The sequence below is a fragment of the Haliotis rubra genome, unplaced genomic scaffold, assembly GCF_003918875.1.
Source record: "Haliotis rubra isolate DU_JTF1 unplaced genomic scaffold, ASM391887v1 Scf133, whole genome shotgun sequence".
In the NCBI taxonomy this organism is placed as follows: Eukaryota; Metazoa; Mollusca; class Gastropoda; order Lepetellida; family Haliotidae; genus Haliotis; species Haliotis rubra.
Window position 1 is genome coordinate 788980 of NW_025765259.1, and position 15773 is coordinate 804752.

General features: G+C 40.4%; 1 protein-coding gene across 1 annotated transcript; it reads left to right on the forward strand.

Annotated features, from left to right (window-relative positions):
• Positions 1–801: 801 nt before the first annotated feature.
• Positions 802–15690, forward strand: LOC124267665 (1,5-anhydro-D-fructose reductase-like). The gene is made up of 10 exons (XM_046702636.1): positions 802–972; positions 4363–4527; positions 5391–5507; positions 7551–7631; positions 8473–8589; positions 8786–8892; positions 10177–10255; positions 11492–11575; positions 11689–11771; positions 15079–15690. Exons 1-10 carry the CDS (start codon positions 886–888, stop codon positions 15119–15121), a joined length of 963 nt encoding a protein of 320 aa, XP_046558592.1. The 5' UTR covers positions 802–885; the 3' UTR covers positions 15122–15690.
• The last annotated feature ends 83 nt before the right edge of the window (positions 15691–15773 follow it).

A 15773-nucleotide genomic window follows, 5' to 3' on the forward strand; every position in this document is an offset into this window, starting at 1 on the left:
TCTTGCAACACCACAACGTTGACTTACTGCCTTGGCCAGCAAATTCACCGGATCTCTCCCCGATAGAGCATGTTTGGGACGAGATGGATCGACGTCTACGCCGTCTTCCTCATCCGCCAGATAACGTCCTTGACCTTGCAACAGAGCTTGAGAGAATCTGGCGTGACATCCCACAAGCCTTCCTTGCACGTTTGATAGGGTCTATGCGTCGTCGATGCACTGCTGTTCTCAATGCCGATGGTGGACATACCCGTTATTGAGCTTGTGACATGGTCGTTTGACCCCTGTCCCGCTTGTGGACTCGTGACGTCATTGTGATTGACTTTTCAATTGAAATTCTCCCGACATGTTATGGTCTCATGATCCCTCCATTAAAGTTTATATGTACCTTTGACATTGTTATCGTACTTATCAACTGAGATAATATTTTGACAATGCACAGTTTCTTTATGTGGCTAGTATAATATGGTACGTACACAGGCCACAAAAAATAGTACGAGAGAGAATTGTTTTGGAAAATATATTGAAAATTCAAAGAATTATTGTTGATACTCTCTGTGCCTAATTTCTGTACCGAGCAATATAATTGAAAATAGGTTGGGACGAAGTTGTACAAGTATTCTGGCTAATATAATTTTTATATACTGTGTTAAGATGCATAGACTATCAGTTTCTTATTATGGTAATTCATTTTACAAACACTGCTTCGTTCCAACAAATGTTCACCTTCGGCGTTGTAAGCGGCACGTAATCTGCAGGTGTTCTGTGACCATGACCCTATTCTCTCACTCGAAGGTCAGGTCGGGTCACGTATGTTTTGGGGTCACTGTCAAGAGCGCGTTGTGTCCACGTCGTTTGCTGTGTGCACCCTTACAAACAGCAGTTATGTCAGCGATGGACAAATATGCATTGCAAATGAGAAGCGGAAGGGTAATGCCTGCAGTTGGACTTGGGACGTTAGCCCCCAAAGAGGTAATGTACGAAACTGCATGAAATAGTGCTCGCTAGCGGAACTTGCCTTGTTCCGAGGCCTGTATGGGTTACACCGGCTTGATGTTAGTTTATTTGACGAGAATCTCAATGCAGCTGATTAAGGGAGTTAATATACGCGCGTCTGAAGATATATTTTATATCTCATCAACTGGTTGCGAGTATCTAAGCAGCATGTGTAACAAGAGTGCAGGGGTCCTGAGTAGAGATAACCAACAAACTACAGCAAATGGCGAACAGCTGATATGATAACGGGGGCCCCTTTGGGGTTGGAATAGAATTAGTACTTGAGCTCAGCGACGATAGATAATTGTTTGATGCCTTAATTTATGATTGATAGGAGTCAGTTTGTAATGTTAGATAACGCATTACTTATCAATTATGAAGACTTTATGTTTAAATGTTGTTTCATGGATTCCTTCAGCTCTAAGATGTTTTGGGAGTTTTAACAGAAAAGATTTAATGAATCTTGGAAAAGAATGGTGGAGACTTAAAATTGGTATTAGGTGTTGTGTTTGACTTAAAGCGTGTATGCTGTTACATGTATCAGTAAAACCAATGAAGACTGGGTTAGATTTGGTCTTCAGCAGCCAATTCTTGCCTGAAGACACAATTATATGGAATAGGGTGGTGAGGCAGACACACTCTGACACACATACACACACATAATGACGCCTCATGCGCACATAATTTGACACACATACACACACATAATGACGCCTAATGTGCACACACTCTGACACACATACACACACATAATGACGCCTCATGCATACACACACACACACACACACACACACACATATAATGGCGCCTCCGTGCACACTCTGACACACACACACATAATGATGCCTCATGCACACACAAACACACTCTGACACACACACATAATGACACATACACACATAATGGCGCCTCATGCGCACACACTGACACACACATACACACATAATGGCGCCTCAAGCACACATTCACACACATAATGATGCCTCATGCGCGCACGCACGCACACACACACACACACAGAGTCACACATAATGATGCCTCATGCCCACTTTGACACACATACATACTGGTGATAGGAGCAAACATACCTAGCAAGCCCCTAAAGACAGGCACAACAAGACAAGCTATGTAACCATCATTATTTACTCAGTCTTGTTAACATGAGACCTTTACCTTGATCTCTCTACTTGGAGATCTGGGAACCTCTCGGAGCTTTCAGGGTCAAGATATCTACCTTCATATTAACAAGGAGATGAGCATTCAAACAGTATATGTGTTAATCTGTATTGCAAACAACTAATTGTACATAATACTTAATATCAGAAAGTTCCAAATGCAAGATAATATAGCTGTGCTATTATTCTGTGGGTCTGAGAACATGGCATACTTACATGAAAGGATGTACTGTCTGGGATAAGTTGGTGCTCTGTGTCCATTTCTTTTGCCAAATACTGAACGGAGGTACTAAGGAGATAATCCTTAATTCCAAAAGTTGACATTTGATTGGCTAAACCTCACTTGAGATGCACTCTTGAGATGCTCCTATCATGCAGGTTGTCATGTTAAAGTTCCCAGGAAGTTCACTGGTTTGATCTCTGTATATAGACATGTAGAAGTGGTACTTGTTGTTAAGGCAGGGAGAGAAATGTGACTCGTCGGCTTGTAGTCGTATAAGTCTGGGTGGTCCGACACTATGAAATATTTGGACAAGCAGATGCATTCATAGTAGTGTTGGGAATTGGTTAAAATCTCATAATTGATGATTGGTTCATTACAACCGATCAATCATCGAAAATAATTGGTTAGCGTTATTTATGAAATTTTCCTGTTTGCACAAAAGCATAAAGAAAAAGCTTGTAGTTCTTTGGTTGTTTTTCCCGCAAATTTCACATCTTTAAAGGATGACTAGTATGTTAGGAACATAAATTTCTTGGGGTATTCAATCATGACTTGGACCGAGCTTGTAGTGCTCATGAAATGTAACAGACAAAACCAACCTTGTGAAAAAAATTGTTAATGTAAAAGGTGTTCCAGAATTGTTTGTATTCGATTATGAGAAAACATGATCGATTGCTTGGTCGTTTAGTCACTGCGACCAATTTCGATTATTTCAATTAATCGGACCACCCCTAATTCAGACACATGATGGCACACTTTATATAAGTGCAGTCATATTGAATGTGACATGAGTTTAAACCCCACCTGACATTCGATGGATCTGTCCTAAGGTTTTCAAACAGAAAGGTACTTTACTGAAGTAAACATGTGATCTGAGGCCTAAAAGAAAATGCTGTTGTTCCGATTACCCGACCGACCCTTGAATTCTGGTGCCAACCCTATTTTCTTTAAGCGGTATGAATAAAATATGCTTTCACATACCATTGTTTTTTCCCGGCACCGACAGACATGGGTCATTCTGATTGAGAAAGTCGACATGATGGCCGCAAGCTTGATTAAATAAACAATTACACATTGATAAATGTGTTATTAGTTTGTACTTTACTTCTAAAAGAATATGTAAAAAAAAAATCCTACCTACCTACCCTAAATTTTAAAGAGGTGTAATCGGAACCACAACATTTTGTTTATTTGGCCTACATGAGATTGTTAGTTTGGTCTTGTACATGTAAACTGGGGGAAGTTGGTAGAACATTTCACAAGCCTATGCTGCATCCAATGTGTCTAAATTGTGGGTGACAACCAAGATATATATTGCTGAATGTTGAGTAGTCTCGGGAAAGTTGGATCAGTGGAGATGTCTGACACAGGTGTGTCTCGGGACTGTCAGTTGTTGGAAGTTTAGGCTCAGCTCCTGTAATAGAAAGATTTACTCACCAATCACTGTTAGTGATGATAATTGTAAATGTGTGACAACTGTCAAATGGCTGGAATATTGCATTATTAAACATATTAAACAACAAACAATGAAACTATTATTAAGCTGTCCTGCTGGAACTTTGAGCTGAACACATAGTCTGTGTACATCTTCTTGGAACACAGAAATAAATTAGGATGAGATAATCTTTTGGAGGGACAGAGTTGGATCAAATGGCTGAATTATCCATTTATGTCCATGCTGGATGAAAGTTCCATGTTTTGCTAGAATGTTGATATGGTATTTCTGTACACTAAGAAGAACTTTGTGATCAGCCAGTGAGCACAGGTAGCTTTACAGTTGACGCATCTAAGTGTTTTATAATTATCGTTGTCGTCGCATCATCAACATGGTCTGTGGAGCCGCTGTGCACACGTGACCTGCAGTTAAGTGGTAAGCCTGTCTGAAGCAGGGAGTCTTTGTACTTGATTTGGGTTGTAAGGAAATGAGTAGATGTAAGCAATGAAATGATATGATGCCTTCCTCTGCAGTCTGAAGAAGATGTGATTGCTGCCGTGAAGACTGCTGTCCGTGCAGGCTACCGCCACATTGACTGTGCGGCCATCTATCGGAACGAACGTGCAGTGGGACACGCCATCAAGCAGTTGATAGTAGAGGGCATTGTCCGCCGAGAAGATCTCTTCATCACGAGTAAGGTACGCAGATTGTTTCAGTGAGGGGGATGTATTGGATATATCACAGTTTATCATAAATCTACTTTGGTCCCAAGATGGGTCAGTTAAAGTTCCCAAATGGGAATGAATAATTTCCCATTTTGTGGGTTTGAGTGGGCAAGCCCATTGACCAACAGTGTTTACAGGTAATGTTCGTATTGTTGGTACTTGTAGTGTACAGTATATTCAGCCTTTGTACTTGACAGAACCCACACATTTGACAATGGATGACCAGATGGTGGAGACATGAATATGTACATAAACACAAAGTGTCAAAATGGTGGCCACCCGGGGCAAGTGACTCAGGTCATGTGTGTCTCTATTCAATGGGCAGGCATTCTGTATCCTAAATGTTTAAGTCGATGTAAAACCCTCCAGTACTTGTAGGCATGTGGAATTGTGTACTCCCAAGGAAGCTGAGAATGATAACTGGAATGATTATGGATCCACTATTCAGAGATCATAGAATCTTGCATAGATCCCCTCTTCTGGATAAGCTCCTGGATTTATGAGGAGTTGAGTGAGTGTAAGGGTTGGGTTCATGTTTTTGCTAGTGTTTAGATGGGTGATTGGGTGAGTCGGGTGTATAAGTGAGGGAAGGAGACATTGAGCATAAAATGTTATTAGCTTTTATATTTCCTCCAGATCTTAAAGTGAAAAGAGTTCTAATATTACAGCATAATTTTGTTAAAGCTAGATGCTTCTTTGTCCAAGTAACTTTCAGAAAATGTAAGGCAAAAAACTGTGTCACATAGATAAGATGTCTCCTGAGTGTGGCTTGAAATTACAAAACAATTGTGTATATATCTGTGGAGTATTTTTAACAGCTTCTGTAATTTTGTCAGTTATGGAATACCTGTCATCGAGCAGATCTGGTAGGTCCGAGTCTCCGCAAGTCCCTGGAGGATCTTGGGTTGAAGTACTTGGACCTGTACTTGATGCACTGGCCGGTAGCATACAAGGTAAGTTGGTGGGACAGGTTTAACAGTCTAGTGTCGGGACATTGTATAACACATATGTACAATGCATAACACAAAATGTATAACACAGAATGACACTATGACAGAGATGGACAATGTACAACACAGATGGACATTGTATAACTGATGACCATTGTATGACACAGATGGACAATGTATAACACAGAATGACACTATGACAGAGATGGACAATGTACAACACAGATGGACATTGTATAACTGATGACCAATGTATGACACAGATGGACAATGTATAACACAGATGGACAATCTATGACAGAGATGGACAATGTATAACACAGATGGACAATGTATAACACAGATGGACATTGTATAACTGATGACCAATGTATGACACAGATGGACAATGTATAACACAGATGGACAATGTATAACACACAGATGGACATGACAGAGATGGACAATGTATAACACAGATGGACAATGTATAACACGGACATGACACAGATGGATAATGATGACACAGATGGACAATGTATGACACAGACAGATGGACAATGTATAACACAGATGGACAATGTATAACACAGAATGACACACAGATGGACAATGTACAACACAGATGGACATTGTATAACTGATGACCAATGTATGACACAGATGGACAATGTATAACACAGAATGACACTATGACAGAGATGGACAATGTACAACACAGATGGACAATGTATAACACAGAATGACACTATGACAGATGGACAATGTATAACACAGAATGACACTATGACAGATGGACAATGTATAACACAGAATGACAGATATGACAATGTATAACACAGAATGACACTATGACAGATGGACAATGTATAACACAGATGACAATGTATATGACAATGTATGACACAGATGACAATGTATAACACAGATGGACAATGTATACACAGAAGATGATATGACAGATGGACAATGTATAACACAGAATGACAGATATGACAATGTACAACACAGATGGACAATGTATAACACAGATGGACAATGTATAACACAGATGGACAATGTATAACACAGATGGACAATGTATAACACAGAATGACAGATATGACAATGTATAACACAGAATGACAGATATGACAATGTATAACACAGAATGACACTATGACAGATGGACAATGTATAACACAGAATGACAGATATGACAATGTATAACACAGAATGACAGATATGACAATGTATAACACAGAATGACAGATATGACAATGTATAACACAGAATGACACTATGACAGATGGACAATGTATAACACAGAATGTCAGATATGACAATGTATAACACAGAATGACACTATGACAGAGATGGACAATGTATGACACAGATGGACATTGTATAACTGATGACCATTGTATGACACAGATGGACATTGTATGACACAGATGGACAGTGTATAAAGCATAGGAGATTGGATGTATACAAAGACAGTGTAGATATCCAAACTATTTACGGAACTGTATTTAATGCAAAGCTTGTTTTGCCTTGAATCCAGTGGACGAGGAGCTGGAGCACTTAATTAACTGATAAGAAATGTAGGTGAGTTGGTCAGTGTCGGACGTTATCAGGCCCTGTGTTGGATGGTCACTAATATACAGGGTGAGCTGGTTGTAGATCCACTGCTTCCCATCTGCTTTACAAGTATTCCTGGCAAAGTGCCAGCTTACCTACATTCCCTCCACATGCTGGCTGTAGAGGCAGGTTAAGGAAATCTTGTGACACTATATCATGGCTGTCTGCTGGAGGGACTCGTTGGTTATGTTCATTCAATGATAGGTTAATGGATCACCAATGATTAAAAAATCAAAAGTGGACTAATGAACTCTGATTGAACTATCAACATGCACTTCAAATGTACATATCTTTTGCCAATGACCAAGGTACACTGAGGATTCTAGGTATGGCATGTATGTTTCGTCTGTTTCAACTTATAAGGATTTAAGTATGCAGTTTCACATCCTCAGTATCAATACAGATTTACTGCAGTCAGCTTGATCAGTTTGTGTGTTTGTTCTTCAGGAGGGTGGAGCCTTCCACCCCTGGGATGGGGACACAGGAAAGGTTCTGTTTTCTGATGTGGATTACCTGGAGACGTGGAAGGTAACAGCACTGATTCCGGCTTCTGTCACTTGGGTTTGTCTGACAGACACTAGAAGACTGTTTAGATGAGAGTGTTATTCTGGCCTCTAATACTGTCATGTGGGTTTGTCTGACAGGCACTAGAAGACTGTGTAGATGAGAGTGTTATTCTGGCCTCTAATACTGTAACTTGGGTTTGTCTGACAGACACTAGAAGACTGTGTAGATGAGAGTGTTATTCTGGCCTCTAATACTGTAACTTGGGTTTGTCTGACAGGCACTAGAAGACTGTGTAGATGAGAGTGTTATTCTGGCCTCTAATACTGTCATGTGGGTTTGTCTGACAGGCACTAGAAGACTGTTTAGATGAGAGTGTTATTCTGGCCTCTAATACTGTAACTTGATTTGTCTGACAGGCACTAGAAGACTGTGTAGATGAGAGTGTTATTCTGGCCTCTAATACTGTAACTTGATTTGTCTGACAGGCACTAGAAGACTGTGTAGATGAGAGTGTTATTCTGGCCTCTAATACTGTCATGTATATTTGTCTGGCAGGCACTAGAAGACTGTGTAGATTTGCAGGCACTAGAAGACTGTGTAGATGAGAGTGTTATTCTGGCCTCTAATACTGTCATGTATATTTGTCTGACAGGCACTAGAAGACTGTGTAGATGAGAGGGTTATTCCGGCCTCTAATACTGTCATGTGGGTTTGTCTGACACACACTAGAAGACTGTGTAGATGAGAGGGTTATTCCGGCCTCTAATACTGTCATGTATATTTGTCTGACAGGCACTAGAAGACTGTGTAGACGAGGGTGTTATTCCAGCCTCTAATACTGTAACGTGGGTTTGTCTGACAGGCACTAGAAGACTGTGTAGATGAGGGTCTGACACTGGACATCGGGATGTCCAACTTCAACAGCAAGCAGCTGCAGAGAATCTTGACTGAAGCCAGAATACAGCCCAGTATGAACCAGGTGAGATCAACCTCAACTTTAAGTGGAGGTTTAGAATAAATCCCCATTAATGTTTATCTGACATGACATTTGGCTGAAACAGGATCAAAATGTACACATGACTTATAATGTTCCTCAGACACAATTGTCTCTGAAGATGTAAAATTTAACTGGGATCCACTGTGCTTCTTGCATGAATAAACTGGGTTTTTTTCAGCTTGAAGTGAATTGTCATAATACCAACAGGAAGCTGATAGAGTTCTGTCAGTCACAGGGAGTTCCTGTTGTGGCGTTTGCACCTCTTGGAACTCCTAGCAGCAGCCCGTGAGTACATGAAGGTGTTAGACCATTCCCTTGTGAGCTTCCTATAGTTGGCACTACTGTAACATGACATGATGTGAGGTGCTCCTTGGTTATACAGTGCTTTGTATGATAAAAACTGCCGACAAAATTATAATCCTCATCATATGGAGGGAAGATATAAGATTCTCATTAAAATATTAATATTTTGATTCATGCACTTCAATCAGTTTGTAAGTGTTAACAGGGCTCGAAAATTCCACTTGTCCGTTCGTATTGACGAGTAAAATTTGTTTTGTGCAAGTGAAAAACATAATTTACTCGTCCTAGAGGACGGTGACTGGTGTTGAAAGAGTTAAACAGAGGAGGTGGAAATTTTAATTTAATCTAATGTTTTAAAAATCCTGTCATTTATTACGCGCTTGCCAGGTGTCATTAATATTTTCAACAAGGTAATATAGTTCACTATTTCATGCTTTGTTGGGTTTACAATATCCACTTTGTTGATTTGTAATCTGCTTGTTTTCTCAAATATTTCAAATCTGAACTGCGTATTGTCTACAAAGCCAAGGGAAGTAACATTTTTATTTTTATTTAAAATGTTCAGCTATTTTAAATGGTGAGCTAATTAGCAGACAAAGTAAGTAATGTTTTTTGTAGTTTTATTGAAGCAAACATTTTGAAATAAAATAATTTAAATTTACTTTCATTATGGTGCATAGGGCAAGTACAATTTTAGAAGGACGAGTGGAAAGTTCATATTACTTGCCCTGCAGGGCGAGTGTAGATTGTTTAATTTTTCGAGCCCTGCTTAAAATGTCAGGGGTCGACCATCATCTTAGGCAGCACAATTGGCTTACAGAGTTATGTCCCTTAGATGTACCAGCAGCCTATATTCATGGGTTCAAATGCCCAGACTTGTCAGCTCCAAACGTGCTCCTGATACATATATATCTGACCCAGTGACAACTGAACTACCTCAGTCAGTCAGTCACTGTCGATGGAGAACATGTTGCCTGTCTCACATGGTGTTCAGGAGCCAGTGTTGTGTCACAGTGTTGTGTCGCAGTGTTGTGTCGCAGTGTTGTGTCGCTGTCTGCAGCAGGAGGGGAGGAACATAGATTCGGTTCTATTAGGAATTTGTTCTTAGTATTTTGTTCTCATTGGTGAGCAACTATTATACATGTTTATGAAAAAAATGAACATGTTCAAAATGTTCAGAAATATTTGAATTTTTGCAATGTTTGTTTCCAGTCCTGTAGAATGAGTTTTTTGTAACTGTCACCAATTTGTGTCTGTGATACCTAGGTCCGACAAGAAAGTCTCTCTGCTTGATGAACCTGTTGTGAAAGAAATTGCTTCAACGAAAAACCGGTCACCTGGTCAGGTGAGTGTGTGGAGAGTTGATTAAGACAAGGAAGAGATCATCAACCTGTGTGTGTCGGATGTTATGGGATCATTGGATTTGTGAACTTAAGCACTGCTTCTCTTGTCAGGATCAGCAAACTTCTACTCAAGCAATGGATCAGTGGGAAATTATGTGTATGGGGAAAATCTTGTGACAACTGTTGATAGGATGTATTCTTAATCAGCCCTTTACCTCATTGTTTGTTTGTCTCGGTAATGTCACACCTGGGAATATATCGCAGGTGTGACAGGCTCCTGTAACACAGTGTGGACCAGACAAACTCATGTTTGTGTGAATGATGTAGGGAGGAAGACATTCAGTCAACCTGTTGACAAGCCTGGCCAACCTCATTAACTCGCCTCTTTGGCCAGTATAGGTTGTCGGGGACCTGTTAGTTCCCACAGGGCTTTTGTGAAGTGATGTGAAGGCTGTGAGTGTTTAGCTCCAATTGTTTAATGTACATGAAGTATCTCATCACTGAGATGGCATGGTGGACTGTGTGGCAGACAGGTGACTTGCTGATAGAGGACTGTCACTTCCAGCAGGATCATGTTCCTTGACATGGTATATTTATTCTAACATTTTCACTCCCATTGTGTACGGATGTGTATCTTCTCATATTCAGCATGTTTTTGCGTTATGGATGCAATCATTTGGGCATTTTTACAGTTTTTAAAAATAGTTATAATTAAAATTGTGATTTTGGTAGACTGACTGACTGAGTTAATTTTGACGCCGGTTTTAGCAATATTCCAGCAACATCACGGCGGGGGACAGCAGAAATGGGCTTCACACAATGTACCCAACGGAACCCGGGGTCTTCTGCGTGAGATTTTGGTAGATATGTATATATGTATCCATACGTGCATATATTTCTGATAAACTCTCAACAACCAACTAGACCCGTAATTAACAATAGGCAAGACCCTGCCCTGTTATGCATTATTAGATGTGTAATGGGGATGCCTGTAGGTCTCAGCAACTGCAATAAGATATATAGAGAATTCATCAGTGTTGTTATACTATTGTGCTTTTTCATTTGTTTATGCATATTGTGTGCAAGCAATTTAATGTTAATTTGGTTCCAGTGATTCCCATATGATCTGGATGTCTGTAAAACTGTGATGGCATTGTCCTTGTTTGGGAGTGTCACTGGTCTGTGGATGCCATGTTTGAGGACCTTGAGCAACTAAATGGTTCTCCATTTGTCTTCAGGTGTGTCTAAGATTTCTCATACAGCTTGGGATCGGAGTTGTGCCGAAAAGTGTCAATGCAGCTCGGATAGCACAAAACATTCAGGTAAATTTGAAAATAAGTCACTTTCAATTTAACTTAAAAGATTTTACCACAAATTGTGCATGTTTAGACTATAATTATGGATGGGAACTTATTACTTTTTGGTTAATTTGTAGATCTTTGACTTTGACTTATCTGAAGAGGAAATGCAGAAACTTTCATCACTGAACATCAACTACAGAACATATGCAGAGGACATGTGAGTTGTTTAGTCCTAGTTATTGTATGGTACATGTTTGTGGTGGCAATATTGTACAGGCAGTACATGTGTTCATTGTTGTACAGACAGTAACCTAAGGGCATTGTTGGAAAGACAATAATCCAGGGGCATTGTTACACTTTAAGTAACACTGAGGCATTGTTACACAGACAGTAACATTGAGGCATTGTTACACAGACAGTAACATTGAGGCATTGTTACACTTTAAGTAACATTGAGGCATTGTTACACAGACAGTGACATTGAGGCATTGTTACAGAGACAGTAACATTGAGGCATTGTTACACAGACAGTGACATTGAGGCATTGTTACAGAGACAGTAACATTGAGGCATTGTTACCCAGACAGTGACATTGAGGCATTGTTACAGAGACAGTAACATTGAGGCATTCTTACACAGACAGTGACATTGAGGCATTGTTACAGAGACAGTAACATTGAGGTATTGTTACACTGACAGTAACATTGAGGCATTGTTACAGAGACAGTAACATTGAGGCATTGTTACACAGACAGTGACATTGAGGCATTGTTACACAGACAGTGACATTGACAGGCATTGTTACAGAGACAGACATTGAGGCATTGTTACAGAGACAGTGACATTGAGGCATTGTTACACAGACAGTGACATTGAGGCATTGTTACACAGACAGTGACACTGAGGCATTGTTACACAGACAGTGACATTGAGGCATTGTTACACAGACAGTGACATTGAGGCATTGTTACACAGACAGTGACATTGAGGCATTGTTACACAGACAGTAACATTGAGGCATTGTTACACAGACAGTGACATTGAGGCATTGTTACACAGACAGTAACATTGAGGCATTGTTACACAGACAGTGACATTGAGGCATTGTTACACAGATAGTGACATTGAGGCATTGTTACACAGATAGTGACATTGAGGCATTGTTACACAGATAGTGACATTGAGGCATTGTTACACAGACAGTGACATTGAGGCATTGTTACACAGACAGTGACATTGAGGCATTGAGTAACAGTGACATTGAGGCATTGTTACACAGACAGTGACATTGAGGCATTGTTACACAGACAGTGACATTGAGGCATTGTTACACAGACAGTAACATTGAGGCATTGTTACACAGATAAGTGACATTGAGGCATTGTTACACAGATAGTGACATTGTTACACACAGACAGTGAGGCATTGTTACACAGACAGTGACATTGAGGCATTGTTACACATTGAGGCATTGTTACACAGACAGTGACATTGAGGCATTGTTACACAGATAGTGACACTGAGGCATTGTTACACAGATAGTGACATTGAGGCATTGTTACACAGACAGTGACATTGAGGCATTGTTACACAGATAGTGACATTGAGGCATTGTTACACAGATAGTGACATTGAGGCATTACACAGATTACACAGATTGTTACACAGACAGTGACACATTGAGGCATTGTTACACAGACAGTGACATTGAGGCATTGTTACACAGACAGTGACACTGAGGCATTGTTACAGACAGTGACACTGAGGCATTGTTACACAGACAGCATTGACATTGAGTGGCATTGTGACACTGACAGTGACATTGAGGCATTTTTTCACAGATAGTGACACTGAGGTATTGTTACACTGACAGTAACATTGAGGCATTGTTACACTGAGTGACATTGAGGCATTGTTACAGAGACAGTAACATTGAGGCATTGTTACACAGATAGTGACATTGAGGCATTGTTACACAGATAATGACATTGAGGCATTGTTACACAGACAGTGACACTGAGGCATTGTTACAGAGACAGTGACATTGAGGCATTGTTACACAGACAGTAACACTGAGGCATTGTTACAGAGACAGTGGCATTGAGGCATTGTTACACAGACAGTAACATTGAGGCATTGTTACACAGACAGTAACATTGAGGCATTGTTACAGAGACAGTAACACTGAGGCATTGTTACACAGACAGTAACATTGAGGCATTGTTACACTGACAGTAACATTGAGGCATTGTTACACAGACAGTGACATTGAGGCATTGTTACACTGACAGTGGCATTGAGGCATTGTTACACAGACAGTGACATTGAGGCATTGTTACACTGACAGTAACATTGAGGCATTGTTACACAGACTGTGACATTGAGGCATTGTTACACAGACAGTGACATTGAGGCATTGTTACACAGACAGTAACATACGTTTGTTGTAGTGCAGTGGGACATAGTTATATAGACAATAACTATGGGGCATTGTTGTAGAGACAATAACTGTGGGGCATTGTTATACAGGCAGTAACATAGGTTCATTGTTGTAGAAACAATAACTGTGGGGCATTGTTATACAGGCAGTAACATAGGTTCATTGTTGTAGAAACAATAACTGTGGGGCATTGTTATACAGGCAGTAACATAGGTTCATTGTTGTAGAGACAATAACTATGGGGCATAGTTATACAGGCAGTCACCTGGGGGCATAATTGTACAGAGAGTATCATAGGGGCATTGTTACATAGACTGTAACAGGGGCATTGTTACATTGACTGTAACATGGGCATTGTTACATTGACTGTAACATGGGCATTGTTACATTGACTGTAACATGGGGGCTTTGTTTTACAGTCACGTGGGGGCATTGTTGTACAGACAGTAACATAGGGGCATTGTTACATTGACTGTAACATGGGCATTGTTACATTGACTGTAACATGGGGGCTTTGTTTTACAGACAGTCACTTGGGAGCATTGTTGTACAGACAGTAACATAGGGGCATTGTTACATTGAGTGTAACATGGGGGCATTGTTATACAGACAGTCACTTGGGGGCATTATTGTACAGAGAGTATCATAGGGGTCATTGTTACATGGACTGTAACAGGGGCATTTTTACATTGACTGTAACATGGGGGCTTAGTTCTACAGACAGTCACTTGGGAGCATTGTTGTACAGACAGTAACATAGGGGCATTGTTTCATAGACTGTAACATAGGGACATTGGTGCACAGTGACATTATTCTATAGACAGTAACATAGGGGCATTGTTGTACAGACTGTAAATGTTGGGTATTATGTCAAGAGAAGTAGGGATAATTTAGCAAGCAGCCTGACTGATGCATGACATCAGGACCACACAAACCAGGGTGATGATGTCTCTGTTCAACTCCCAACAATTACATTCCTTACCAGGTTGAAGTATTGTCATAGTTCAGGGAGTTGTCACTCTGATGCTAGATATCTTTCTATTTAGTCAGAACAAGTATGCACCAGGTTCATATTTCTTTCCAGAGCCACAGAACACAAGTATTACCCGTTTCATGAGGAGTTTTAGTGAAGCAGGGGAGACAACTCTACCAAGCTTGGAAACCTTTTCAACCATATTCCCCAAACAAGTATTTCCATGTGATCATGCATGACATGAAGGCTGCTGCACAGTAGCACAGTCGCAATTATTCCAGCATTCTCACAAAGCAGACAATCCGGTGATTTAAGGATGACAAACAGACCCTGTCAACATCGTGTGAAGACACACTTCAAGGCTAAATGAGAAGCTATGAGTGTGTGAAGACAAGCTATCATAGCGTGAAGACAAACTATCATAGCGTGAAGACAAACTATCATAGCGTGAAGAGAAACTATCATAGTCTGAAGACAAGTTATGTTAGTGTGAAGACAAACTATAATAGCATGAAGACAGCTATCAGGGCATGATGACATGCTATCAACCAAAACACAAAGTCTGACCCCAGATCCAGTTCAGTCTACCAAGTGATGTCATTGGTCTGGGGACCTGCTTTAACCCAGTACTAGGGACTGCTTTAACCCAGTACTAGGGACTGCTTTAACCCGCTGCTTTAACCCAGTACTAGGGGCTGCTTTAACCCCAGTACTAGGACTGCTTTAACCCAGTACTACCCAGTACTAGGGGCTGCTTTAACCCAGTACTAACTGCTTTTAACTAGTACTAGGGGCTGCTTTAACCC